This window comes from Ooceraea biroi, chromosome 5 (genome assembly GCF_003672135.1).
Source record: "Ooceraea biroi isolate clonal line C1 chromosome 5, Obir_v5.4, whole genome shotgun sequence".
NCBI classification, from domain to species: Eukaryota; Metazoa; Arthropoda; class Insecta; order Hymenoptera; family Formicidae; genus Ooceraea; species Ooceraea biroi.
The window spans coordinates 13,690,985-13,718,906 of NC_039510.1; the positions used below are offsets into that span (position 1 = coordinate 13,690,985).

At 41.3% G+C, this 27,922-nt stretch overlaps 2 protein-coding genes across 2 annotated transcripts; both read left to right on the plus strand.

Annotated features, from left to right (window-relative positions):
- The first annotated feature begins 52 nt into the window (after nt 1–52).
- Nucleotides 53–1,206, plus strand: LOC105281249 (thioredoxin domain-containing protein 12). The gene is made up of 2 exons (XM_011342336.2): nt 53–571; nt 939–1,206. The coding sequence occupies exons 1-2, from the start codon at nt 312–314 to the stop codon at nt 1,204–1,206; spliced, it is 528 nt and encodes a 175-aa protein (XP_011340638.1). The 5' UTR covers nt 53–311.
- A 6,119-nt stretch (nt 1,207–7,325) lies between these two features.
- Nucleotides 7,326–21,948, plus strand: LOC105280931 (doublesex- and mab-3-related transcription factor A2). Its single transcript, XM_011341805.2, has 6 exons — nt 7,326–8,084; nt 9,269–9,593; nt 18,125–18,247; nt 18,659–18,933; nt 19,632–19,929; nt 20,263–21,948. Exons 1-6 carry the CDS (start codon nt 7,821–7,823, stop codon nt 20,592–20,594), a joined length of 1,617 nt encoding a protein of 538 aa, XP_011340107.1. The 5' UTR covers nt 7,326–7,820; the 3' UTR covers nt 20,595–21,948.
- The last annotated feature ends 5,974 nt before the right edge of the window (nt 21,949–27,922 follow it).

Sequence of the window (27,922 nt, forward strand, 5' to 3'; positions counted from 1 at the left end):
TAGTTTTATCGTGCTATCAGCTACGATTCGTATGAAGATTTCCTCTTGTCAAAGTCACCAAATTTACAAATTATTTGTTACCATCTAGTGACAGCTAATTTCATGTATAACGGCCTTTATGGGCCTTTAGCCTATCACGAGTGTTAATTGTGGCCGACAGATAGCACTAGTATGCTATTTGTTGACTTCAAATTACGCGTACGTTACGGCATAATTCACATCACGATACATTCAAGCTTCAAATTTAATATGTAGTGAAATTAAGTAGTCAAATTAAGTTAAGTATCCTCGATACGCGAAAACCAGTAGTCATGCGTTACGCAAAATGTCTCGATCTCTTGAAATTTACCGCTTTGGCGTATCACATATGCGGAAAAGTAACTGCGGCCGACGACAATTCGAACAATTTCGGACAGATGTACAAATGGAAAAACTTACAAGACGGTTTCGCGGAAGCGAAAGTTTCCAGAAAGCCGATATTTCTTCTAATTCACAAGGCTGGCTGCCCCACTTGCGAGAAACTGAAGCCGAAGTTTACGAACTCCATAAGAATCCTTGATCTCAGCAAACAGTGAGTGTTTTTCCTATTTTCTTATGATTCTACCATTATCTGTTCAAAGTTCAAAATTATTTGCGTTTTATTAACGAAAACTCGCGCGTTACTATTAATACAGTTATCTCCCATTTATTTATAGAAAATGCGATAAATAATATATAACATGCAAAATGTAATGTATAACATAGAATACATATTTTATTTGTTTGATGCGTCCATTTTCTTTTGGTATAAATGTTCAAATATATCGAGTTAAAGTCAAAATAGGGAGCAAATTCAACTTGAAAAATACCATTAAATAATGACAAATGAGGAGATAACTGAATTATGTTAGACGGAGTAAGTAGAGTCAACGTCATTCGTTGTATGCGTGACAACGCAGCTTTGTAATGGTGAATGTGAAGAAATGTGAAGTACAAGACGAAGCAAGATTTCAACCAGATGGAACTTACGTTCCAAGAATTCTTTTCTTTACGCCGGACGGCGAATTCATGGAAGATGTTTATAATCGCCATCCGAAAGCAGATGATAAATACAAATACTTCTACAGCAATACCAGTCAGATAGTAGATAGCATGATTTTGGCATTGGAACGTTGTTCCAAAGACTCGCGAATCAAAATTCTTCATGACAAAATCGGAAAAGTGTAACCCGCTTGTTAGATCTTTCTTTCTCTAAATTAATAAAAAGTAAAGTACGTACATATAAATACTTTGGAAATTCAAACTAATACATATATATACTACTTTATTTCTTCAAATATAAATAGTATACATAGAACAGAATATAATTTCGATTATTTTGTAATCTCTCTCTCTCTCTCTCTCTCTCTCTCTTTCGGAGAGACTCCTTCCCAGCATTGAGTCTGCGCCTGTACGACACGAGATTCGGTGTTGCATTCAATATACGGCGACCTATAGCAAGCTCGCAGAGGTAAGCTTGACGGCGCTTGCGTTTGCAACAGTTGCTAGATGGTAAAGCAGCCTCGCATTGGTCGACCAGATCAGGACCAAGAACTCACAATTGCCCTTAACCACGCCTATTTCGTCCCTCCCGTAATATAGAGGCGCCTATTATATGTATATATAGATACATTTAGAGAACGCATATAGATACGCACACATTAGGGATTAAATTGTCATTGTTTTCTTTTGCTATTATAAAATTAAAGATGTAAAAGTAAAACTGATACTTTTGCGAATGAAGCCAATAACCCGAAAGTACTAATATAAAACTTGCAATCACATTATAATTCAAAAACTACGATTAAAAGTTTATTACATGTCTCAATTTTTTCAATGTTTATGGGAATACCGTGTACTCGATTTGAAGTCTTTAATCGTTCTTAATCCTCTGCAAATTTTTATAAATAAATGCTGATTTCATTAACACTTCAATAATATTGTAGATAACCCAAGCAGCACACATTGGTTTCAAAACCGTTTCATAAACGTTTTGCCGTAACGTTTCATAACCATTTTATTGAAACGTTTATTTAGGAGAAAAATGTCCAACGAAAAAACGTTAGGAGAAACGTTTCTTTTTCGGCAAAAAAACGTTTCAGAAACCATCAGAAAAATATTTATCAATTCTATATATCAGTGCCTCAAAGATAGACAGAGTTAAGTCACATTTTTGTAAAAAACTACATTTTTATATTTTATGAATTACTCTCTAAATTTCGTGTAGTGGAATCTCACTCTTTTGAAATATCACTTCAAGTAATAGTGATCTCAAAAGTTTCAAAAGAAAAGAAGAAGAAAAGAGTATTGGATCGGTTTTCCGGATGATTATTTATAAGGTGATAACACAAATGTTACTTGCGAGAACGTCACGTCTGGCCTGGCCATCTGTCGGTCGCTTGATGAATCAGAGGTGGGAATCACACACACTTGTGTTGATTTTTGTCTCTTGTTCCATAATCGAGTACATTGAAACGTATGATGTAAAAATAATTAATACTCGCAAAGTAAGTAGAAATTACTATTTTTTCTATATTAATTATATAATTTCAAATCAATTTAATAAAACACATTTTTCGTTTCTGTGGAAACGTGAAAAATACGTTTTTAAAATTTAGGTCCAAAAACGGTTTCTATTTAAACCGTTTCTTAAATGGTACTTTATGTTTCTTAGACATTAGATACGTCCAAGAAACATATATTAGGCTAACATGTGCTGCCTGGGAATTTATAAGAATAGCTATCATAGCTTCCTTCTCTGTCTTAAGTAAACTGAACATTACATTATTCCAATTAAGAAATTTTTAATAGTTTCTGCTTTACTTTCCGTATAAAGAGGCATGTATAAATGAGAAAAATATTGCTCGCAACGTCAGGTATTGACCTGACGCGGGTATAGTTAAGGGTCAAGTATAGAGACCGTGGCGAATATACGCTTTCGCGCAGCGGCGATTCCGCAGGACGAGCGGAGCTTACGCACACGTTATACGTTATGTATGGATCTCTCCGTGGACGGTGCTGTGTTTGAAGGGTTGCAGATAATATATAGCCCGTTTCGGCGGAGAGTGCTTTTTAGCTTTGACCGTTTCACATCCGGATGGTGGCGGACCGACCGCCGACCACCGCCGGACCTGTGCTAGGCTATTGCGCCGTAATATCGCACCCGCGTGCGCGCGCGCGCGCACACGTATACTCTGTGCGTCCGTCACTTTTTTTTTCCGCAGAGTCCGGAACACCACCTCATCGGCGGATACGGGGGAGGCTTTAAAAAATGAGCCAGGACATTATTTCTGCACATCCTTTTCTCCCCTGCACAGACTGACCCGTCCAGTCTCTCTCCTTGTTTCTCTCTTTCTCTCTCTTTTTTTACTACCGACGTCGTTTCCGCCGGCGCAGCTTGCAATATGCCGCATCAGCGAATGTGCAAAAATGAAGAGAGAGAAGAGGAGTCGTGGGAGGGTGGAGGAAAACGGGGGTGGGACGGTGGCGAGAGATCGAGATAGGAAAGGGAAGAGAAGAAGAATTATATATCTCTCGTCTCCCTCGTCCGTCCGTCCGTTCGTTTGTTCGGATATGGATATGCCCGGTGTGGATATATCGAGAGAGCCAGAGGGAGCCATTTTCAATTCAATCTGTTAAAAGCACGTCAAAAAATCATACGGTATTTCACCGGCGCGGTAGATCGCGACGAGATCGCGCGAGCTTCATCGCAACCCGACAGCGGTCTGAATGCCGCATAACGGTACCTGGACGTAGCTTTCGATATATGTGCATGAAATGGTATCACCCAAGGTGGAAAAAAAACATTAACACTAAACCTACCATGCCGGCCAAATGACCGTTTTTAAATTTTTGATTAAAAGTACTGCATTCGACAAAAATTCATGAACAGAAATTTCAATGTACTGGTCGTTTTCTTCACTCTCGTCTTCAGAATCTGACTGCGATTTCATTCTTTTTTGTCCCCTACATATGTTGATAATATTTGGTAAGAATAAGCTATATATAAATTATCGGTAGGTTTAGTGTGTTAATGATTTTAGCAATTGTTGAAGAAACACTCCCACATAATATTTATTAAATGGGATAGAACCTTTACTTAGTAATAAAATTATAGCAACAAAATGTACCATTCTATCTTACATGTAACATTTCTTTGCCTCTATCAAGATTATAATTCTATGTACGAATGGATTTTAAGAATGAACTATATATAATTCTGTGGGGAGAAGGAGATGAGATGTGGGGTGAAGGAGAGAGGGACAGAGCAAAGAGAAGAAAGAAAGAGACAGAGAGAGAGAGAAAGAGCCGAGGAAGTGTCTCCTACCTGCAAATTCTTTGTAGCTTTGACATTGCGATTATAATCTAATCTCGCTTATCCCATCGAGATGCTTATTCGATCAGTCGTAGTGTTACAGGGTCAACTCGATGTTTGCAAACATTGTAATTCGATACCGCCGCAATCTTGATCTTGATCACGCTATTTATCTAAGGGTGCACGCAACACGAGGGAAATCTCGAGTGCGTGGGTGAACAATGCTTCCCTAAGCCACTCGACATCGAAGATAAATTTGATACTTTTTCGGTAACATTAAAAGCACAAAAGTTAAAGACCGTGGGGAAGTTTGGGATAAATCTATCATCTATATAATCTATCATACGTGTATTAAGTATAATTATTATTGAGAATTATTATTTGGGTGATAAATAATATTAACATTTGCAAATATAAGTGTATTCATATCTCATCATATATCACATTATTCGTGTAATCGAATATTATTATCAAAAAATGTTACGATCTTTGAACAGCTTAATGTTAGAAATATATAGATAAAATAAGTAAAATATTAACTTTATAGATAAGATTACCTTTAAAACGTATTATTCTTTTACGAATGTTTAAAATCTTTAAAAGCATTACAATTCAAGCCTTTTGATAAAGGTGACAATTTTAATTAATTGCTTCATACTTTTCTGACTTCGCGATTTGAATTGTATGAAAGGTGCGTGATACTTTATAAGCAGGCATGTATTGGCATACCTATTGGTTTATTGATTTCCCCATCGGCGCGCACATTCACTTTGAGTGGCCGATGTGCGAGAGTAAAAAAGGTCCATGTCTGTGCTGTATATAACGATATCAACGAATATTCCCATTTAGAATAGTTTTAATATTGCTCAAATTTGTTCGCCCCCCGTCAAATGAAAAATCACTTCGCGAACGTCATTGAGACGAGCGATCCCTCGTCGTGATTATATTTATTGCACATCCTTGCGTGGCACTCTCAATGGTGCTTGCAGCTTATATTTAATTTTATCGATTGTTATATTACAATGTGAATAATTTATCCGGATGAATATTGGGGCACTGCGCGTGACACGTTATGAATCGCGACAAACACAAGTATCTCTTTGTACAATATAATTCAGTGTCAGCCGGAAAAAGGCTCGTGTAAAGTATTATAATTAAAAATAGTTACGTGTTTTAATCTGTTCACTTTTTTTTATAATTTCATCATATAGATTACATCTATAGAGACTATGTATATCACGTAACATGTTCATTTGCTTTTACATCATTATTCTTATTATACACTCCTTTAAAAAGCTTTAAAAAGCGTGCGCAATCCCTTTTTATGAATTTTCATGAACATGTACATGTATCGGACTTCCGCATATAGAATCGAGTAATACTAAACGTTAAAATACGACTGACTGCCAGTCTATCATGTGAGAAATATAATACATTATTGACGTATTCCTCGGAAGAGAACTTCCATACATACAGATTACAGATGTCAATCAAATATTGCAAAACTACCCAGACAGCAGAAAAATCCAAAAGACATTGTAAATACATCCTTTAGGTATCTTTGGTCATCAAAGATGCATTACGTTGTTCGGAAACAGAAGTAGCATTTATTTCCATGATTCTCAGTATGTCACAGAGAAGAGCGATGTCAGACTATCCAGCGTAAATATAGTGGAATCCCCGAATGACATGTATCGATCAGTAGAATTCAGATAACTGATACCATGATTGTTACTCTTCGAACTTAGGAACGCGTCAGAAACGGAGGGCATTGGTTTCCACTCACGTCTACATTACATACATGACGTGTTAGATAGGGTAGTTTAGGTAGGGTAAGTAGGTAGAAACGTAGAGAGATATGGGATCCAAATCATAATGCACACAATGCTTTTATTCTATTCTCATTGCGGGGTAAATAACATCTGTACATTAGATCACTATAAAATCGGCCGCCATTGGTGAAACGACAATGGGGCTCTGCTCTCCCTCTCTCCTCCTCGTCCCTCCTGATACCATTGAAATCTCATTGTACAATATGATTCAAAGAAGGCTCGTCGCGATGACGGTGTTGGTTGCGGTTTATAGACCGTATCCAGCGAGAAGAGAATTAGGGGGAGGGGAAGGAGAGGGCGGCATGGGAGGGGAACAGCGAGCAGAGAGAGAAAGAGAAAAGGAAAGAGGATTGCGACACGATACGTACGGACGGAGGAGAGAAAAAAGAAGGAAAAGAAAGAAGGGACACGTTCCTCGAGTGGGAGAGGACGAGAAAGGCGTGCGTGGTTAAGAACAGTCGGTCGAAACAAAAGGCGGAGCGTGGAGAAACGTCTGAGCATCGCTCCGCATTGTGTTTTATGCCCGGAACGGGTTTTAAATAAAAGAATAATGTGTTTGTGCCGTGTGTCCGTTGTGCCGCTACCACCACCATCACCGTCATCACCATCGCACCGCACGGAAGATACACACAACCGACGCATACTTACACCCCGACCTCTAGGGGTGAGTGAGTAAAGGTAAGTAGGTGGGTACGCAGCTAGGTATGTCCCCCTTTCACTCTACGGCAGATATAAACTCTTAACATCTCCGTTTGGTACAGCATGGGCCTGCCAATCGGTAGCGGGCGGGGGCGTGGCCGCGACCCAGCGCAACCTCGTGTTTGGCCGAGGCCTCGGGGTGGAACACTGTGGCACAGTGTTTTATTTCGCGCTCGTGGAGTGTGGAGGGGGCCGTTAGTTTCTGCCCTATCCCTCCCCGATCGCGGGTTCCATCCCTGTCCTTTTCCCTTGCTCTCGCCTCCTCTCTCTCTCTCTCTCTCTTTCTCCCGCTATCCTTCCTCCCGCCCTGGTGAAAGAGCGGCCCCCTTGAGCTCCCACTTTGCTGCCGCTACCGCCTCTCTATCTATTCGCGCGCGCTACCTGAATCGACTCACCCGGGATGCTGCAATTGTTGACAATGCCGGCGAGCGAGAGGGAGTGAGAGGAAGCGAGAGCGCGTCGTGGGGCGCGATTCCGCATTTCGGCCCCCGACAGCCGAACGAGCGGGTGTCGTTCTTCGTGTGACAGTAAGCAGTCGAGTACGAACTTACGGGAGTGCGGGCGCGTGCGCGCGTATGATAAACCGGAAACCACCTACTCGTTTACCTTTGCCACTCAGCTCTGTTCATCGCTCTTGTCATGAACAGTAAGCGTTGAATTTTACGCGTTTCTACGATGAGACGCGTGGAAATTGCTTAGTCCGTGACACGATCGCGGCACAGTGTGAACGCATCGAAAGTATCGATTTCACGTCATCAGTTCGTGATAGAAAAGAGCGTAGTGCGGTTTAAGACACTCGCCGAAGAGAGATCCAGGAACACCTTCGGCATGGGGGCGAGTGTCGTCGAGTATGCGGTTTCACGTCCGACCAGAACTCTTTACAGTGCGCGGTGATCGCGCTGATCGTCACCGGGAATACTCCTCCCGACGAATATCGTTAACGTTAAGTAACAGACATGTCGTTACCCCGTGGCGTTGGCCTCGGCGTCGACGTGGGTCAGTTGATGCAGCATCAGCAGCAGCAACATCACGTGCTGCCAGCCGCGTTCTTTCTACGCGCCAGTGCTGAGAGGTATCAGCGGACCCCTAAATGCGCACGATGTCGTAATCACGGGGTCGTATCTGCGCTCAAGGGACACAAGCGTTACTGCCGATGGCGGGATTGCGTGTGTGCCAAGTGCACCCTTATTGCCGAGAGACAACGCGTCATGGCTGCTCAGGTAAGATCTCGTTTGACATTTATCACTAATCTATCATTTATGAACACGCAATTGAAGAGCTTACTTACTTGAAAATCGCCTCAAATTTGTGTATTTTAGTAAACAATAATTCTCAAAGAATGAAGAGAGAGAGAGAGAGAGATAGAGAGAGAGAGAGAGATAGAGAGAGAGGAATGTTTCGATTCATATATAATAAAAAAGAATCACGTTATTAAAAGTTTTAAACATATAATATTTATTAAGAGATGTATTGTAAGAGATAAAATATGTGAAGCTTGCTGAAAAAGAATATATTTAATTAAAAGGATAGATGACACAAGTATTATAATAATACTCCATATCATTCATTCAAGAGTTTTCGAGTTACATAATTATCGTAACGAGAGAGAAATGAATTAATTTATCAATTAAAAATTTAATTTTGGGGAGATAGATGAGGCAATTGATATAATAATATCTCGCTGCATTATTTATTCAAGGACTTCGGAGTTACATATCATAACACTCGAAGAGTAAATCGAAATATCAATTAAAACTTTAACTTCAAAAAGAGAGAGAGATGACACAATTAATATAATAATGTTCAGTTTCATTTAAATTATTCATTTAAAGTCGATTGTTGATTTTGTATTATCTTACGTATACATCCATATGTTAAAATTTATATTCCTTGAAGATAACATTGAAGATATTTGATTTACATTAAATAGAAGATTAGGAACTATCATTGACATATTGTTTTCTGAATTTGATGTAAGCGCAGGATGTTAGTGTAGCTGATAGATCGCACAGATAGAATTACCGGCTCATGTAACGTTTCAGGATCGTAATACTATACACAAACCTGAGATTTATTTCCGAGCACCCTCGGTGATCGGCTTATACTCGGTCCGGTTCAATTTCATTTGAAATCTCACCATCTTTTCTTCGCGAACGCTTTTTTTCTTTCCCATCATTCAACAGTCAATAAAACGCTTAATAATTTCTGCGATCCGAACATAAGGAACGCAACGCATGTTCGTACATGCATGAACATACATCAAGTTTCTCCTCTTCTAACTTCTAATAAGTCTTTTTTTGCAATGCATTTTTTCGCATCGGTACACAAATTACATCAATATAAGTACAGCCTTCTTAATTCTTGTTATTCTATCGATTTTTAGGCGACGAACCAATTGTTTCAGGTTGCGCTTAGACGGCAACAGGCCCAGGAGGAAAGCGAAGCGCGCGAGTTGGGCCTGCAACTGCAATACAATGCTGGCAGCTGTACCACCGCCCCCGTTTTACCAGCGGCCGCCGGCGCGACGCCAGCTGGTAGTCCGCCCCCGCATGTGGCGAGTTCGGCGGGCCTTGCGATACCGGCTGCAGCTGCAGCGGCCGCCGCCGCCGCCGCTGCACATATCCAGACGCAGCTTCAGCAACCTGCCGAATGTGGCCTTCTGCCAAGGAAGAGGTCCACCCAGGACGAGTATCGGCAGCCGAAGATCGAGAAAGGTGACGCCGTCCTTGGTAAGTGGACTATGTTGTCATGATCAGCAAGGATTAAGTCCCTTCGAGGGATATATTGTAAAAACGAAAATTGGACGAGATCACCCGGTGATGCAAGTGTATTGCTAGTTGGGAAAAGAGCGATATACCGGTATAATAATCGGCGGCACGCGACCGAGAAGCGGGCGCGCATGTGCGTGCGACACGCATGGTTTGTGGACGAGTGCCCATTAGGAACGTGCGTACCACGCCTTGAAGTAGGGCAAGTGGCCGCGGGCCATAATGTTGTTAAGTAAATAATGGCCATGAGCTCATGGGTCCTTACTATACCACTCGAAGCAAAAGTCGTACTCGTTAGTGGCGGCTTTTAATTTACTCGCTCGACCCTTCCGCTCTCTTTCTGCAGACTTCTTTTCCTGTGACGGCTCATTCTCACCTTATATAATGTAAGTGGAGTGCACACGCGTCCTGGCAAGTGTATTCTTGCTTCTGTGATAAGTACATACACCTTATTGGCACCTTTGTGTATCAATCAATTGTTTGCAAAACTTTGTATATCAACTATAAATCATCTTGCAAAAATCAGTTAAGTTTTTCATAAATCAAAATTAATCTGCATTCAGAAAGTCAGTAAACATTTAATTTTGTGACAATCCCATTTTGAAAATATTTAAATTGTAATCCATTTAACTTCTAATGATTTCTTATGTTTGTTTACTGCAGGATTATCTAGTCTATAGTTTAATGCTGTGCTATAAAAATTTTAATTATCATGTAATAATGTAATCTAATCTGATTAATCCGTCATTGAAAACAGTACAAATCGCAAATTGTCTAATTGCGGCAGCGAAATCCTTCGAATGCACCTGGTTTCAATTATATTCTCGAATGTACCTGCGAGACGAGGGAGACATAAGATGTCTCTCTGGCCGATCTTCGAAACAGAGTGCTTACAGTAGTATATAGATGAGTCGGGGAGAGTCTCCAGTCGAGAAGTTTAGCAGTAATTGAATTTCTCGGGCCAGTGCCTTCGACCGCGGGAGATTCTGGGTTTGTTCGGTGGTATACAGAGATATACATATACGTACATACAGACACATACAAATTCCCTCTCTCTCTATATATATATATATCTCTTTCTTTGCTGGATAGGTCGGAGAGATCACGAGGTTGCCTACTGCCAAGTGGATGGGTGCACTCTCGGTAGAGAAGAGAAACTCGACGAGCCCCCATTATATCGCGAGCGGGGGAAAGAGATATCCACCTCTTTTTGCTTAATGCTAAAGGAACGAACACTCGCGACTTTTCACAAAAAGGAAAAAAAAGATCCCTTTCTTCGAACGCGCGGAGAAAATTTCGATGAGATGCCAGAAGGCTGTGGCTCGTTTATTTCATCTGTCTTTCGCAATGTCAGCATCGTCACTTCGTTTTGATAATTTTTACAACAGTCATGAGATCGCGCGTGAAATTTTTGGGGAATTTTTGCTATCAATTTTTCGCGCTTAAGGATATTTCCACGATTTTCTCTCAGGCAGAGTGTATTCATGTGACAAAATCCATTCATCTTAAAAATTTTGTAATACATTTGCTACAATTGCATTTTAAGTGAAAATATTTATACTCGATTTTTATTTAATTATTTATAATACAATTGTGCGTAATAGATTATTATGAATAGTTAATTGCGGTTGAATTATATCAAGTGACATTTACGAGCGATTAAAGTGCACGAGGGTAGGTTGCGCGCAAAGGGTCGAACGCCGCGCGGCATAGTCATTACGTCGAAAAGGAGGATGTAGAGATTTGGTCTTTCCGCTGAAATTCTCCGTGGAGAGGCAGAGAGTATACGCTTTGTGGAAGCTGGTGCACACACGCAAGCAGTAGACGCCTTTTGCACGTACGTGTGCGACATACCCTTTATCCCGTAAGGATCACTTGGTCGTTCCGTCTACCGGGGACCATTATCCGGTAGTTTCTCGCAGGAGAGAGAGAAGCTTCTTCGAGTGTCCAAGAAACTTTGTGAAAGACCAGTTCGCTTCCGTTCTTCGTTCCTCGTGGCTGCGGAGGACACCAGGAAATTATTTCGTCCCCGCTGTAATACACTCCCCTGTGCGCTCTTTGGATCGCACCCGCGCTCGTGTGAATTCGCGCGGCGTGTCTTCAATGCGGTAGAAACGACGTAAGAAAGATTCCGATCGCACGATAAATCTCTAGAAAATATTGAAAGTTCAATTATATATCTAACACGTCCTTTCTTTCTTGAATTTTTCTGTGAAATAAGGACTTTAGTGGATGAGAGAGTGCACTAGGACTTTAGACTTTAACTTATATAAAACTGAAGAATTGCGAAATCAAATTTCACAAGTATTTGTATTTGTACGGTTTTGTGCTTACGTTGAAGAATGATCTTTACCGTCAAGAGGGTTCCATCATAAAATAGAGAAAGGAGATGTTGGTAACGGGATCAGCGTTGTAAATCAATTACTCATTACATCGGCTTGTGGCACCAAAGTATATATTCGCGTCGCAGAAACTTGGCAAACATGATTTAAGTAATCAAATTCGAAGCCCAGGTAAAGCAAGATCGCGGCACGCTCGCACGGCTACTTATGCTCTTACGATGTGCCTGGCAACATTGTTTGCAAAGAGTCAGCAGGACTTCGGGGAACACAAACGCGGACAGATAGGTAAGGCCAGGCCCGACCTTACCTATTTGCATAGGTGTACCCACTCTCGGGGTCGAATGCATGTACACGTGCAACGCCGCCGAAGGAGCACGTCTCTAAGAGTGTTTGAACAAAACTTCTGCCAGCGTTCCGACTACGTTCCTCTCCGCTTCATCGAATTCCCCTAGGATTGCAAGCGGTATGGAGATCCTTGGCAGGTTGATCTCTATTGATGTCGCTAAATACCATCTTGAACGTGATTTCATCCTGGTAACTCGGTGTAAATGCAAAGTGAATAAAAGCTGATCCTCTGCGTGTATAAGGATGACGTGGAGATGAGTATGTAGTAGATGAACTTGTTATTCGATGCTTCAAAATGTTTAAAAATTGTGAAGATGGAATGAAGGCACTGAAATTGTAGCTATTGTAAATAATTCGAACTATTATGATAGCTAGATTGCTCTGTTTTTACATTTTAACATTTGGCCTGTTTAATACGATTCCAACTATACAAGAAATATATTATACATCATAATAGTACCTTTCATATATTATAAACAACAAAATTGAATATTTTATTTAATATAGATATTAATTATTGTTGGACTGAATGAAATATTATGACACAGGCCTTAATGCATGGCAGTAATTTTTTTATATACCTTCAACGAATTTATTGCAAAGCTATGCATCTTTTTTACTCGCAACTTTTATAAGATATTTTGAAAAAACTAGACTACATTTTTCTTTGCATATCGGTAGGTGAATTTTTTTCCCTTTTTCTTCGAATGAAAAGTTTATCAATATTTCAAAGATATTTTTATATCATAGATATCCATGATTAGCTGGATGCAACCTAGTTTCCACGAAGACCGTTTAAGATGATCTCTGGAAGCCATAATGATTAGCCCTTCTGAAAAGAAAGAAAAAGCGAAATTAGATACTTTTACGGCGGTAGAGGCTTCGCTCGTTTGCTCCTTCCGCGAATATAAAAGAATCACTTGATCCAGTCGACTCAATTAGTTTGAAGCAAGTACTTGATTAGCATGTGGAAGGAATCCGATCTTCTTGAATACTAAAGCAAAGTGACCATTCTCCCACTTGCATTTACATTGATTAACATTAAACGTGACAATCTTACATCTTTAATAGATAAACATGATAGAATCTCTCATATAAATATTTTACAGTCTCATTAAATACTATATAATATTTTTAATTTTATGAGATACATAGAACGCGGAAAAAACATTTTAGAGTAATCTGATTCTTTAATTTTGCATATTACATGACAAATAAAATTATGAATTGTGATTTACTCACGAATAATAATCCAACAAACACTTGTAGACTGAATTGTCGTAGTCAGTCGCGGATAAATTTCTTCCGGCATGCGACAACATGGCGGCTCGGTCTCGCAAACGTAACGCATTGGCGAGTATCCAGCAGAGTGTGAAAACCATTGCTGTAGAACCGGCGCGACTGGTAGAAGGGAAAAAAACTAACGACCACGTTATATTTCTCGGAAAAAGAAGCGGGACGTAGCGCGGAAGGACGAGCTCCGAAGAAACCCCTGTGGCAGGGGAATGGAAACGACGGCATGGGAAGGGTGGACGAATCGCACATCCCCTCCTCAGGGAAAGCCTACCACTATCGGAGAGCCAGCCCGGCAAACGTTTACGAGGCATAAACGCCAAAACAAAAGGCGGCTGGGCGCGAAACAATTAAAAACGTTACGCCCGATCGCTCTCCAAGTTCTCTCTCCTACCCTCGCTTTTTTCTCTTTCTCTCTTTTTTCCTTCCATCCTTTTCCGTCACCCCCTCTCTCCTCCCTCCTCCCCCCCTCTCTCTCTCTCTCTCCTTCGACTCTCACCCTATACATCATGTACCGCGGGATATACACACAACCATCTCGCAGCCGTATTCACCCTTTTCATCGCGATACACAGCGAAAACACATGGACGTTGTACAGTAGTGCTCTCCCACACACACACACACACACACACGTACTCTCTCACACAAATATGCATATCCAAACACATATACATGGATATATAAACGCGCGCGTGCACACATGTACGCAAGCTCGAAAATAAAAGGGAATCGCGACGATTTAATGACTGATCGGGCTGTTGCTCGCTGTTGCTGTCGCTGCTGGCTGAAGAGCCCTTCTTCTCGTTCCTGCTTTCCATCTCTCCCTTTTTTCTTTCCCTTCCCCTAATCTCACTCACTCTCCTCTCTCTTTCCCTTTCTCTTTTTCTTTCTCTTCCTCTCGTCTCCTTTCCCGTTCTTCCCACTTCTCTCGTGCTCGATAAGGAACTTGCCTTTTCTTCAAGCTCTCGCATCGGCTCTCGATCGACTGCGTCATTTCTGCGCGGTAGATCCGGCGCTGCTATTTTCCGAGCGTATCGATACGTAATAATGAGAGTCTTTTCTCGTTGCTCAGATCCCGTTTCCGGTATCGAGTTCCAACATACCGATATTCTGCTGCTGCTGCTGCTCACCGTGTGTACATCGCGATATTCTACTGGCTGCACAATTCTGGATTTCTTTCTTTCATTTTCTCTTTTCCTGCCATCGCAGTATTTTCCTCTTCCAAGTCGAGTTGTTAATTAGTATTAATTTTTTTCTGAAATGCGTATATATAGCTTCAGTTTAATTCACTTTCTTATGCTTGTTCCTGTTCAGGTGGTTCAAAATTTATCACACTTTTAAATATTACAATGGCTCGATATGAATGGAAAGCTTTAGTTTATAGCAAGAAAACTTTTGACATAAATTACTTCCAGCTGTAATTTAATAGCTCTTTCAAATTAACATCGTGTACAAAAGTCGTTTATCAATCGCATGCGCAGCCAAAGAAAGAGGAAACGTTTCAGAGTCCTGCGTAGACACTCCAGCTACTTTACGATCTAGCGAACAATAGAGGAACTGATAATTCATGCCACTGCTTCCCTCGCATAATCTTCAAGCCCGGAACTGACAAACTCAAAATGCCACTGTGGAGTTACATAAGGGTTCAAGATACCAAGATTACCGAAAATATTAATAAAAGCTATCGAACATAATTCATATTCTACTAGAATTGATTGATATCAATTCTAATGAGAAAGAGAGAGAGAGGAGGAGGGGGAGAGAGGACTTTTGAAGACAGCTTGATCATCATGTATGACTGTGAGCACACACCCGTGTCACATGTGTAATATGTGACACGTAGTGGCGAACGTGTTAAATTATTTTCTTACAAGAGAAGAAGATTGAGCAGAAAGAAGAAAACCTTGTATCCAAAAGCATCACGGATGGACGCACACGCGCGCAATTAGGCTCGTTTCGCCTAAGCCTAATTTATAGGGATGTTTCGTGTCCTCCACAGTTGCCCCACAGGCTGTGTCCTATTACTCCTATTCTCTATTATGCGCTGCCGCCGTAGGCCGGAGTCTCTCCCAATATCTATGTGCCATTCTAAATTATTCGGTATTGTCCTCGCTTGATTCCATTGTCCGCGTCTGTCTCCACCGTGCGCTGATACGCCACGCCGCCGCAGGTTTAGGGCGTAGACCTACAACAACATCCGCCGCCGCTGCCACTGCCGCGCGTGTATCTGCTTCGAGTGCGTCTTGTCATGGTCGGTCAAGGGAGATTCGTGCTGGGCTTTACTCGTATGTACATCGCCGAACACGTCTAATTAATCGCCATCACCGATCGCGCCGTAAGAATGCGCTGACTGGCAGGATTGTCCATGGCAGACGTGTGATTGGTGCGATGCACATGAATGAAGTGACTGCATTTATAAATTACGTAGTATGCTGATGCCAAGATTTCACACGTAAAAATTGTTGCTCGAATTCTTGCTGGAACGAGTGTAAATTCGTGTTTCTTCAGTAAGTCGCCGTGGCTGAGTGTACATACACGCGTACACACGTACGTACTAGTGCCACGGTGTTCTTCGCTTCTTCGTTTTTATTAACTTCCGCGAGGCGCGTCTCAAAATACAGACTGGATGTATACGGTCGCTTCGCGTCGGAAGACATCCAAGAGAAGTTAGGTCTCTCATTCGTGTGTGCCCGGGACAGGAGAGATTACAATAAATTGCATACGCACCCTTCTCGAAATACAAGACAAGTATCAGCAGAAGAGAAGGAAGAGAAGGGAGAAAAAGATTCCCATTCGCGATACTGTGTTCCCCATTGTGTCGCGTTGCTTCGCTTTGCCCAAGAGGCTGCAATGTTTCACAATGGTCTCGTCTTTCTCACCTTTTCTAGTATTGATTAGACAGGTACTTGCGACTAGTCGCGCACGTATTTTGAAATGTTGTACAGGACATTACAAATTCTTTGATCAATCTTATACAGTCCGCAACTTTGGTGAGAGCTGTTTTTGATATTTTTCACAACGATCCACTCATTTCTAAATGGATGAATTTCCAAAAATTTGATTTAAAAACTGATCTGTTAATTATTCAAGATAGCTTCAGCTATCGCGATCGTCGACTCGTCACGATCCATGATTGTAACAGTATTTCACTGGACGTATGCGGAATTTCAGACACCCTATGTACATTTGAGAAATGCAGCACGGACACTCGACACCTTGAAGGATCCAGCAAATATGCACTTCGTTACGCCGTCACTTTATGAAGGTTACATAGGGATATGAATTTCAACGTTGTGTGAGAGCGGCATACACGGTGCAAGCCAGAGGGGTTGGTGCCGAGGGTAGTCCCTGAGAGAATGATATTTTAATAACGGACTCTGCCAGTAATATCTACCGGCGATTCCTACCCGGGACCTGAATACGCGCTTGTCAGTGTGTACACTTACACAAACGCAGCAGCAGCATATCGGGGTTTAAGAATCCTCTCGGTGCGCCAGCAGCTACATTAACACCAGCTCTCGATATTGCATTCCTTTCCTTTGACGTCTGCTGGATGTCAATTATATTAATATTATTATCTAAATACCACGCTGTTGGGGTAGTGTAGAGATAGCTGTATCCTGCTACGGAATTTGCTCTCGGTCTCTTGCTGTGAGTAACGTTTTCCGTTCGTGCTTGATTCTTTCGATATTACTCTGTATCACTGTGAAATCAACGAACGAAGTGAAGTAGCAAAATAAAGCAATAATCAACAAAAAGTATAATTACGCCCATGTTTTAAAGTAAAAATAAAATTATAATCTAATTATTTCCAAACCGCAGTATGGAAAAAAATAAAAAAATAGGAAAACGATTAAATAATTGTAACTAATTGATCAATCATATGTTCACCGACCCACATTGTTCAGGTACGTAACTCGCTGAACGGAGAAATCGCGGTTAAGCGCATGTTAAAGAGCCCCGTGCTTAAACGGCACGCGAAGGGGCGCTTGTACACGCGTACAAGAGGGTTCATAAGGGGGTGAAAACGGAAACCATTCGCGTAGCCGTTCTGGCTACATTTCCCCATTCTATCAATCTCTCCCTTATTAATAAACGGACGGTTAAACTTTTTAACGAGCGGTCAGACTTCCACCACCTAAGTGCACGACCCACCAACAAGCTTCACGGAATTCTTTCACGCATTGCTGACGGCTCAATAGCCGTGCACATGCATACACGCCCACGCGTGCTATAACGGCACCCTCGAGAGGTCAGGATATCATTAAGCGAGGCATAGACTATCGAACTAAGCTTCCTATCGAGAGTTCTGGTCACGAGCATCTTGATGTAGCTCGCAACGTCTGATCAAAAGTCAATACCTCGCCATTCTATTTTTTTCATCAAGGCTGCAAGATGAGCAATTTTAGATTAGAGTTATTCATCTGTGTGAAATAATAAATAAAACGAGATCGCAGTTTATTCTTTTGCGTAAAAATGTCCAGAGGATACCGTAACGCGTTCTGTTTCAGGATCAAAACGATCTAGAATATCCGAGAGTACGACGACAACGATCCTGTCAACCAGCGACATTGGTAACGAAGACGATCGTGATTCCGACTCTGGTGGCGAGTTGCGAGCCGATCGTTCACTAGGTAAACTTATTATAATTATTACACATTATTTGAGAATTATATAAATTTTTATAATTCTTTTTGCCGAACAATTTTACGAAGATAAGGTAGTTTTTTCAAAAAATATTAATATCATTAATAACACAGAAAAATTATCTTGAGAGAGCAAGTTCCTCATATTTCTTTCGAAATTATTTAAATCGTTCTATGCATTCTCTATATTATACTTTCGAGTCAAAGAGATTTAGATATTTCAGTCGATGACTTACTCTATGAGAAAATTACATTATTAGTCCGTGTTCTAATTAGCCCTCGGTACGATTGACTTTAAGCGCCCCTACTCGCTCGGGCATGCTTTGACAAGACGAACAAACTGTTGAGCTCTCCACGCGAAGTTCCCCGACTAAAGTGGCGAACGATCGAATGTTACAGTGGTGTCGACGTCGTCGGGAATACCGGAATCCGAGGCGACGCTGAGGAAGCGCACCAGCAGCCTGAACGATTCCGAGGAAGGTAGTCCTGAACCGGGCTCGCAAAGTCCGACACACACGCCGCCGCTGACGCCGGCTTTAACACCACAAAGGGAGGATACTCCGGCACCGGAGAACCTCAGTCTACGCAAAAGCGGCAGTCCCCCGCAGACGCAGCAGACTCTGCAACCGGTGGATCTGGTACAGCCTAGACCTAGTCCCCCGCTACCGCCATTAGTGAGTCCTGCACTTTTAGTTCTTATCAAGGGAGAACGATAAATCGCATCGTGATATCTTGTCAAATTAATCTCTAATCTGATCTTGATATCGATCCGAAGCAGTTATTTTCGTAACGCATATTGGGAGAAACGTAATTTCAGTCTGTTATCTTCCTCATGTCCTCGTAATTTTATGTGCCAACATACTTCTTCTGATGTTGTTTCCCATCTAAATCTCTTGGAGATCTCTTAGAGATATCTCTTTAGTTCATAATAATTCTAATATGACTAACACACACAAATATTAATGTCACGTATGGTTTGGAGACATATTGAGTACATATTGAATCAAACAAAGATTTCTTTCAACATAGATCATTAAATTAACAACACATTACTCTTCGCTTTACGTCCTTATCTGAATTGAAAGTTCTTTTATATGTGTATAAGAATGATATTTATATATTAGAACTAAAAACTTTTATATCTCTCTTCTTGCATTAATTTTTCCTCTCGTGGAAAATTATTATCAGAAAAGTACAATTGCAATGAGAATAGAATCATTTCCTGAAGAAATGTTTGATATTCCTGCTTTCGTCGCGGCATGATATCAAACAGAACAGGGAGGAAGTCTCAACTTTATTCGAAGATGCGGGACGATAGATCGCCGCCGGACACGAGCGATAATTCTCAAATGAGAAACTCGCTCGATTGCAGGCCGCGGCGACAGCGGTGCATTTTCCTCCGTATGCGCCTCTCTACGGGCCGACGGCGAGTTCGCTGGCGTATTGCTCGCCAGCACTGTATCAGCATCAACATCATCATCATATACCCGAACCGCGGGAGATCCAGATGCAGATGCAAATGCAGAACATCCAGCAGACCTGCGGGTTGCAGCTGCAGCAACAACAGCAGCAGCAGCAGCAGCAGCACCGCTCACCGGTGGATGTTCTGTTGCGTGTGTTTCCTGGAAGACGTCGTGCCGATGTCGAAGCGCTTCTTCATCGTTGCAAAGGTAGGATCTTCTAGTATTCCATGGTTGAAGTATTTCTTCAGTCTTCCTAAAACAAATTAACGTGAGAGTTGTTATTCATTTCATTCCCATTCTATCGACTCTTCAAAAAATTATAAACTCTATCTGAATGTATTCCATATCGATACAATAGTTGCAAGTTTCTCGTACTGAATTTGAATTTCAAAATCTTAGCTTCACTCGTGTCGCGCGATGCACATTGTTATGTCTCTTTCTTGCCGACGGGAAATTTCGTCGGCTTTGTAAGTCGCACGGAGATCGCGGGCAGGTTTTGCCGTGAAGATGAAAGACAGAGAATCTGCCTGTGTGTCGCAGGCGATGTGGTATCCGCCATGGAGGTGCTAGTCTGCGAGGACAGTCTGCAGCCGAAATCGGCGTTCTCGCCGCTGGCGGGCGCCCTGGCATCGGCGGCGGCAGCATCCGCTGCGTCCGTTTCAGCAGCGGCATACGCGAGTCGCGCCGCATACTGCACCACTCCCATACCGTCGACGCGACACCGGTTCCTGGCCGCGCCTTACACTGGCACCGGTTACCTGCCCACCGTCATCAAGCCACCCAACCAAAGTCTGCACGCCAATGGCACCGGCGACGCCTATCGCGAGACCAGTCCCGACGACGCCAGCGATAAAACCAGCTACTCCGAGTGACCTGACGAAAATCACATCTGGTCGTATTCTCAGTAAGCCCCTTGACGAACGGCAACGCGCGACTGCTCTCGTTCTTCGGGGTTGTACCGGATATTGGGAACGCGAAGAAATTTTACTCGATGCCTCGACGTGTGGACAGTTATTGAACTTCCTCTCTCCCCAGCAGTTGGACAATTTGAAATTTTTCTAATGGACGATAGCGACATCATTATTCAATTCGTCATTCAAGCCGGCTGAAGGGAAATTGTTTCTCAAATCTTAAGACATGATTAGTTACTCGATTGTAAAGTATATAAAGATATTGGCGACATCAACTGATCAAAAAGTCAGTTCCGTTCATGTCAGCAATAAAGCTACCTATTAGTCTGTGGAATTGATTATGCTAATCGTATGCTTAGCATTTTTTAGATGACTTTAAGTGCTCTGAGAATAATATCTCTTTGAAACGGACAATCTTTGTTCTTGAATCTTCAGACCAGACATTGCAAGATTTAGCAAGAGGCTTGACGATATTTTTTAAAAATATATTTTATCGACTTTGGTGGCTGCTAAATCGTGTTATGGTTCTTTCAAGCGATAAGGTAACATCTTAGAGGAGAAGAAAAACTTTGATATCGAAAGAATGTATTCATCATCAATGCCAGCAGGCAATATGTAAACCAAATGACGTTGCAATAAAGCTGTTCCAGTAGACAATAAAAAAGTAAATATCATCGCTCTTCAAGAGAAGCGTTGAAAGCGCCTTGAGGGTGTCGAAATATTGAAGATGCAGCAAGGGTGTCTGACAATCCGTTTTGGTATCTATACACTTATACAATATATCGTACGAAAGATACTCGGATTAATCAGATGTTTGCACTAACTTCGCGCAAAATCGATGCTAATCGATACAATGAATCAGCTGTATGACGTAATCCGCTATATATAAAAAAAAGCAGCCGCAAAATCGAGAAAACCGAGAAAAAAAATGACGGAATCCGCGGCCGATTCATCTCTAGAGTATACTTTATACATGTGTAGATAATGATTATATAGATAGATATGTGTGTAGGTAACAAGTTCGACGAGTATATCAAGTAAAGAGAGAAGAAGGTGAGTTTGTAAATACATCGCTAATTATATAGTTAATTTTATCTTGTATTAATCCCAAGATTGCCGGAACATATTAAACGCGTGAAACGCGCGTACGCACGTAATATACATAAATGTTTGCCTGTAAGTATAACGCCTGCAAGATATCTAGATTGATCCACTAGCAACCGGAAACATCGTTCTGCTGTAGTTACCACGACATGTTATTTGAAAAGAATGTATAGACCGTATACATCCAATAAATAAGCATTGATACTCCATATATATATGTTCATTTACTTATGCCCTATTTGATTCGTTAAGTTGCTTTTTCGCAGAATCGATCTTGATATTTGGAATTTAAGAGAAAAGTAAAAACTGCAGAGATATTTTTCATTAAGAAATATTAATTTATTTAAATTTTACTTAATCTTTAATATTCCCTCAATCTCACAGTCACATTTAAATACGGATATTTAATGTCCAGTTGACACTTGCACTTTTTGTATTAATTTTTAAAAGTACTTAATTATTTCGGAATTTTCTTTATAAAATAATATAATTATATAATATAATTCTATATAAAATGTAATTTTCTATATATAAGCTAGTAAGTATTCTTGATACTTTCCACAAACATATACAGATATTTTCGTTTTTCCGCGAATTTATCTACAGTGCAAAAGTAACTTATTGTTGTAGAGAAAAATTGAAACACGTCTTTTCTGTGAAAGATAAAGGACGAAGACCGATTTGATGAAAAAAAGGCGGTCTTCCGGTTGAATGAAAACAGCCACCTTTGAACAAGCAAAGCAAAAGATATCAGATGACAGCCACCGTGTGCAGGTGAAGAAATGGGATACGCGATGCCGTTGAATTCTCGAAATTGTTTCATGGCCGATCGATCTCAAATCGAGCTGCATGTTTCCAATAAATCGAGTTCGATCAATGTGGATAGTCAATTCTGCCGCTCAATTTACGCGAATACAGTCGCAGAGGTGCATTATATATAAAGTTTCCCATTCTATAGAGGCACACCTTCTTCGTAAAAAGTCTTCACTAAGCAATTTTCAATGATTTCATATCTTCGTTTTACATTATGCGTAGTAGCTTCTTTTAGCATATGTTTAATTTAATGAATCAGATTCTTGTTTGTATAGAGTCTATACTATAGACACACAGACTTTAAACGTCTTAAAATTGTACCAAAAAAAGCAAACGTAAAAGAGTATCCATCGATCGGTAATTTTAATAAAGTTAGTTAATGTTTCTCGGGCAACTTCGGCGGAAGAAAAGTCAAAAGTCCTCGTTGCGAATGCAGATACTTGGGGCAATTACGTCGGCCAGTGTACTGGCAGGTTTTGGTACACGGTATCGATGGAATACCGATAATCGACTGGCCTCTACAAGGCGCATATCCGATAGGTCGATGCCTGAACACGCGCCCAGCGTTATATACCCGGCAATTTGTGCCCGTGCGCGGTGCACACGGGCATTATAATGCCCCGGTTATTATTTACGAGGCATGGCCGCCTGGTTTTCTAGGGGTGGCAATATATTGACACCCCGCGGAGTTTCCTCCTTTGGCTACTGGTTACCATTCATAATGGAGCATAATAGCACCCTCCTCCCTCCACCCTCCCTTCCTCTCTCACTCCCTTTATCTTCGCCGACCGGGCTTAATCCGCAGTCACCGAGTGCAACAACCCTCTTTCCTTCTTCCTTCTCGCATCTCGCGTCTGCACTCAGGAATTTTAAGCCACTGGGTGGGGAAAGGGGTTGTTGGAATTGGAAACCGATCCGGTTGTTACGAAAGGGGAGCGTTGCGTGATAGGAGGCGGATAACTTGAGCTTCTGCCGAAAGCGAAGATGAGACTGAGGTGCCGAGATTCTTCATCGAATTACGTTCTATAATGAGTTTTAAAATCCATTTTAATTTCGTTTCTTCATTTAATTTCATTTCTTCATACATCATTTATTTTTCTTCATTTTTCTTGGTCCTGATGAGTTCATTGCAAAGTACGAAGTCCGTACGAAATGTATGATCGAGTGAAGATTATAGCATCGAAGTGCTATTACATATATCCCCCAAAACGTAATGTTAGATTTAGCAGAGAGTAATATGATTCGTTGCGTGACAGCACAGTGACGTTACGTAATGCCAACGAGAATTTTTACTTCGTCGACTGCTTCCTTCCTTCTTTTTTATCGGGATGATGAATTTTTGTCCTCGTCTGAATATAGCTGACCGAATAACGAGTCGGATGGCTTTTAACATTTTTTCGACTTCATCAATATTTGCTCCCTCGCTCGCTGTTCCTCTTCGTCTCCTTCTCCGCATGGGAACCGAGGAGAGTTGTCTTGCCCTACGTGCACCTACACGCGTGTTTCTACGACTACACAACGGCCCGCTTAAATATACATACGTACGAGTGCGTGGAAGCCAATTGAAGAGAGATCTTTTGGGCCATCTCTCAGGATCTCTCGGAAGAGAGAATAAAGTGTTGCCGAACGTCGACAAACATGACGTCGATGTTTACTCGCTCCGAAGAATGATCGCGGTGATACTACCAACTTGTGTGCACACAGGTGTGCGTATGTATGTGATTTAACGTGTGCAAAGAATGACACCGGTAACGAAGTCTGGGTGTCCTTTCGCCGGGTACTAACCACGACTCTATTTCCGTAACTATTATACAACAAAATAATTCTGTCCTTTTCATAATGAATAATTTGCCAAAAATGTGCTCAACACATACAGCTATAATATTAATATTAATATTTAAATATTACCCAATGTTATAAGAATATAAGACATGAGTAATCCGTCAATGTTGCAATATCTTACTGATGATTATTAACGTTATTCTTTTGGGGTCGCAGGGTGGAAATCACTCGCGGGCAAAAGAAGAACAGAGTAATAGATCCTGCAGGTACGGGCCGCCCGATGCAAATTGGATCTCCCCCTCCCTCCGGTGAGGGGCGTCACGAAACAATTCCCAACTGAATAATATTAGTATCTAACAATGGACGCGCTAAATTGAAATACAGAGAGCACCACGCTGTTTCACGGGGCTCATGCTGTCTGGCATTCTCTGAGCTGTTATAAACATCGAATCTGTGTGTGGATATCGTGTGTGTATATGCTCCATGCACGTGTATGCGTCGAGGTGCACGTACATGGATCACGTTGCCTCTGTAGTCTCTTTGCACCCGAGTGTTGGTTCTTCATGGTGCGGGGATCACGGTTATGCGCCGCAATACGAAGCTACTCAAGACGAGAAATAGCATGCAAATGAAATATTAATTAAATCTTGGAAAATTCGCCGCATCTCTTCTCTTCTCTTCTTCTTGCTGCCCAACAACCGTTCCTTCACGCGCAATTCTTTCTCTTCTTCGTACACTAGCCAATCTCTTTCCTTGCGTGTTGTACGTTACGAATGGTGGAAAAAATTTTGTTTTAATTATTCTTGTTTGTGATATAAAAATCAATGCGAGCGAGAGAATGCAATTGTTCTGTATAACTCTTTTTTTATTTTTATTATTATCATGCACATCATTCTAATTGATCTTTATCATTTAACACGCCTATTATATGCGAAATGTGTTACTTAAATTATAAATAATAATTATTAATACCTCGTTTTTTCTTAAATATATTCTTTCTACAATTAGAAACTTAGTACGCACGTGTCGCTCTTTTTATTTTTATATTGCACACTTATTGTTTCCTTTTTATTTTTCTTCGTATATTCCCTTTGCATCCTTTAAAACTCAGATCATCAGATTATCCTTCGTCCGACAGCCGTCGTTTCGTGGTATATGTGTTACTTGCGCCGCGGCGACAATGGCGCCAGGCATCGAATTCACTCTATCGCTCGGACATATTCCATTAATTACTTTCACTTTACGTCAATGGCATTTCCATTTCAATGATCGTCTCGCTCTGCCCTCATACTCGTCGTCGGCGGTTCCACGGCGAACATCGACCCCCGAGCCGCCCTCCATTCCAAACGGATTCCATCGCCGCCCGCTCATTGAAATACGTTTCGCATTGTAAGTAGAATACAACGCTTGCGCGTACCCTGTAATTGTTGGCATCAAGTCGCCAGAAGCCGAGGCAGCTCGCGAATTCGATGAGGAATCTCATCTCCATAGCGAAAACTCAATTGTAGCTTCGCGATATTAATTTCTTTTCGACATTACGATCTTTTTTAACTACATTTTTATTTTCATAGATAAATCTCAAAAGCTTCGTTTTATCTTGTAATTTGTAACGTAAATCTGAAAAAGATGTGCATGTTGTTTATACAAATAATGTTCTCTGGTAAAAATATTTAATATGTATTATAAAATGTATATGCATGATTTACATACATCTTATTTTTTCATGACTGATATGTCTGATACCAATGTGACGTTAAACGTGTTACGCTCAACTTGTAGTTGCTGCTGCCACATGTCATACCGAAGGGAGCCTCGTACTTAGGAACGAAACGTCAATACAAGTTTGTGAAATAAACATACCCTTGAAAAAGTCCATCATACCTGCGGGATTAATTATTTGTACGCGTTCAGAAAAGTTAGACGAAGTGGATGGTAACTGCAAGCCACCCCGTGCAGCGATAGCAGAACCCATTTTTCACGTCACGTTTCAAGTTGAGTAACGTTCCACAAAACATCGCGACCAAATAATGTGCAATATTTGCCGAGTAATCGGACTCAGTGCAGGTACATGCGATCGCACGGGCTTGTACATGTGGATTTTACCTGGACGCGCGGCATCCACCATGTGTCGCTAATGTTTGCCCATCCATTATGGCTACAATAACAAGGAGCGTCCACTCCATCAGCTTCTTTCTATGCCTCCCACGTCTCTTTCATCCATCGGTACTTGCAACAGTCCTCGGCGATCGATGTGCATACGCATTATACCCGATGTTGACCTTATTCTCCTTGAGTAACGGGTATCTTCATTCGTTGTTGTGAGAGCTTCGAGAATGAAGAAAGTGCTTTCGGCATGGGGGGGGCATGGTAGTACGGATATCTTGCAACTGCAACGTACTAAATGCAATGTTGAGCTGTTTAATCGTTCTTATCACCAAAACGTTTTAATCAGTCAGGTGTGAGATGCACTTTGCAATTATGATGCTTTATGTACATTTCTGTAAGAGGAAGAAGGACTTCAACTGATCTTGGTACTAATAATGAAATAGTTTAACGCTAACTGATATTAACTTGGAATATTAACAGCTACATAAATAATATATTCGCTATTAAAATTGTCTTTCTTCTTCTTCTTTCTTTTTTTCTTCATGATTCTGTCTATTCCATTGTCCTTTTTGCAGACTACGTGATCTCGAAGTCGCCCGGAATAGTTTCGCGGTGACAATGAACATAGCTTCTTGCTTCTCCTTTTCCTTCTCCTGCACCCTCTCTTTTCTCTCCTCGGTGCCAAAGATATTGAATACCGTTTCACATGCTCACCACGTAGCCAGGCCACAGGATCGAGATGGTTCTGAAACTCCTCCTTTATCGGGCTCCACCACCGTGACCTTATGCCACCGAACCGCCTCCTTAAGCTCTATATTATTCGACGATATTAAAATCGTCTTTTATAATCGAGGGTGGCGGTGGTGGTGATAACTTGAATAATTCGCAGTCACCTTTTTAAAGCTTGATTCACACCCTGAGAATGATTTCATTCACGTATCGCTTACGATGCGATTGAATTGTCATTCAAGCTTTAACACACTTTTGCATTTTTTCGTTTACAATTAAAGTTTTTTTTACAATTAAAGTTAGTTGTCCATACTTGCGTAAATTAATTCTATATATATATATTTTTTATATTTCATAAGATCATCTTTGCTCTTAAGTTTTTCAGATTTCTTTAAAAAACGTTATTAAAAGATCAAATAATCAGGCACAATCGGCTAGAAGGCGTAGTTGAAGAAAATTGTTCACCAATGTATCTACCCCCTTTACCATAGATATATACAGGTATAATCCAGGATTATGCGCCGACCGTGCGACAAAGTATGCCGATTCACGGATCGGGCAATTTAATTTAATTTTTCACTCCCCCTCTCGCGCGCCGCCGTCGCGCCCCTCTCACCCTCTCTTCTTTCGAAGGCTTCGTGACCCTCGAGTCGTTGTCAATTGCAGGTCGACACCTTTGCCTCGTCGCGTGCGCCTAATCGCTTTAGAATTAACTGCACCCCTGCGCGTTTTTGAGGGGCGATCTCCGGCGATGT

Excerpts from the sequence above, each read along its gene's own strand:
- LOC105281249 (XM_011342336.2), top strand. The coding sequence starts at position 312 with ATGCGTTACGCAAAATGTCTCGATCTCTTGAAATTTACCGCTTTGGCG. Across the intron at positions 572-938 it reads ATCCTTGATCTCAGCAAACA|CTTTGTAATGGTGAATGTGA; the intron begins GTGAGTGTTTTT and ends GTGACAACGCAG.
- LOC105280931 (XM_011341805.2), top strand. The coding sequence starts at position 7,821 with ATGTCGTTACCCCGTGGCGTTGGCCTCGGCGTCGACGTGGGTCAGTTG. Across the intron at positions 8,085-9,268 it reads AACGCGTCATGGCTGCTCAG|GTTGCGCTTAGACGGCAACA; the intron begins GTAAGATCTCGT and ends CAATTGTTTCAG. Across the intron at positions 18,248-18,658 it reads GCGAGCCGATCGTTCACTAG|TGGTGTCGACGTCGTCGGGA; the intron begins GTAAACTTATTA and ends CGAATGTTACAG.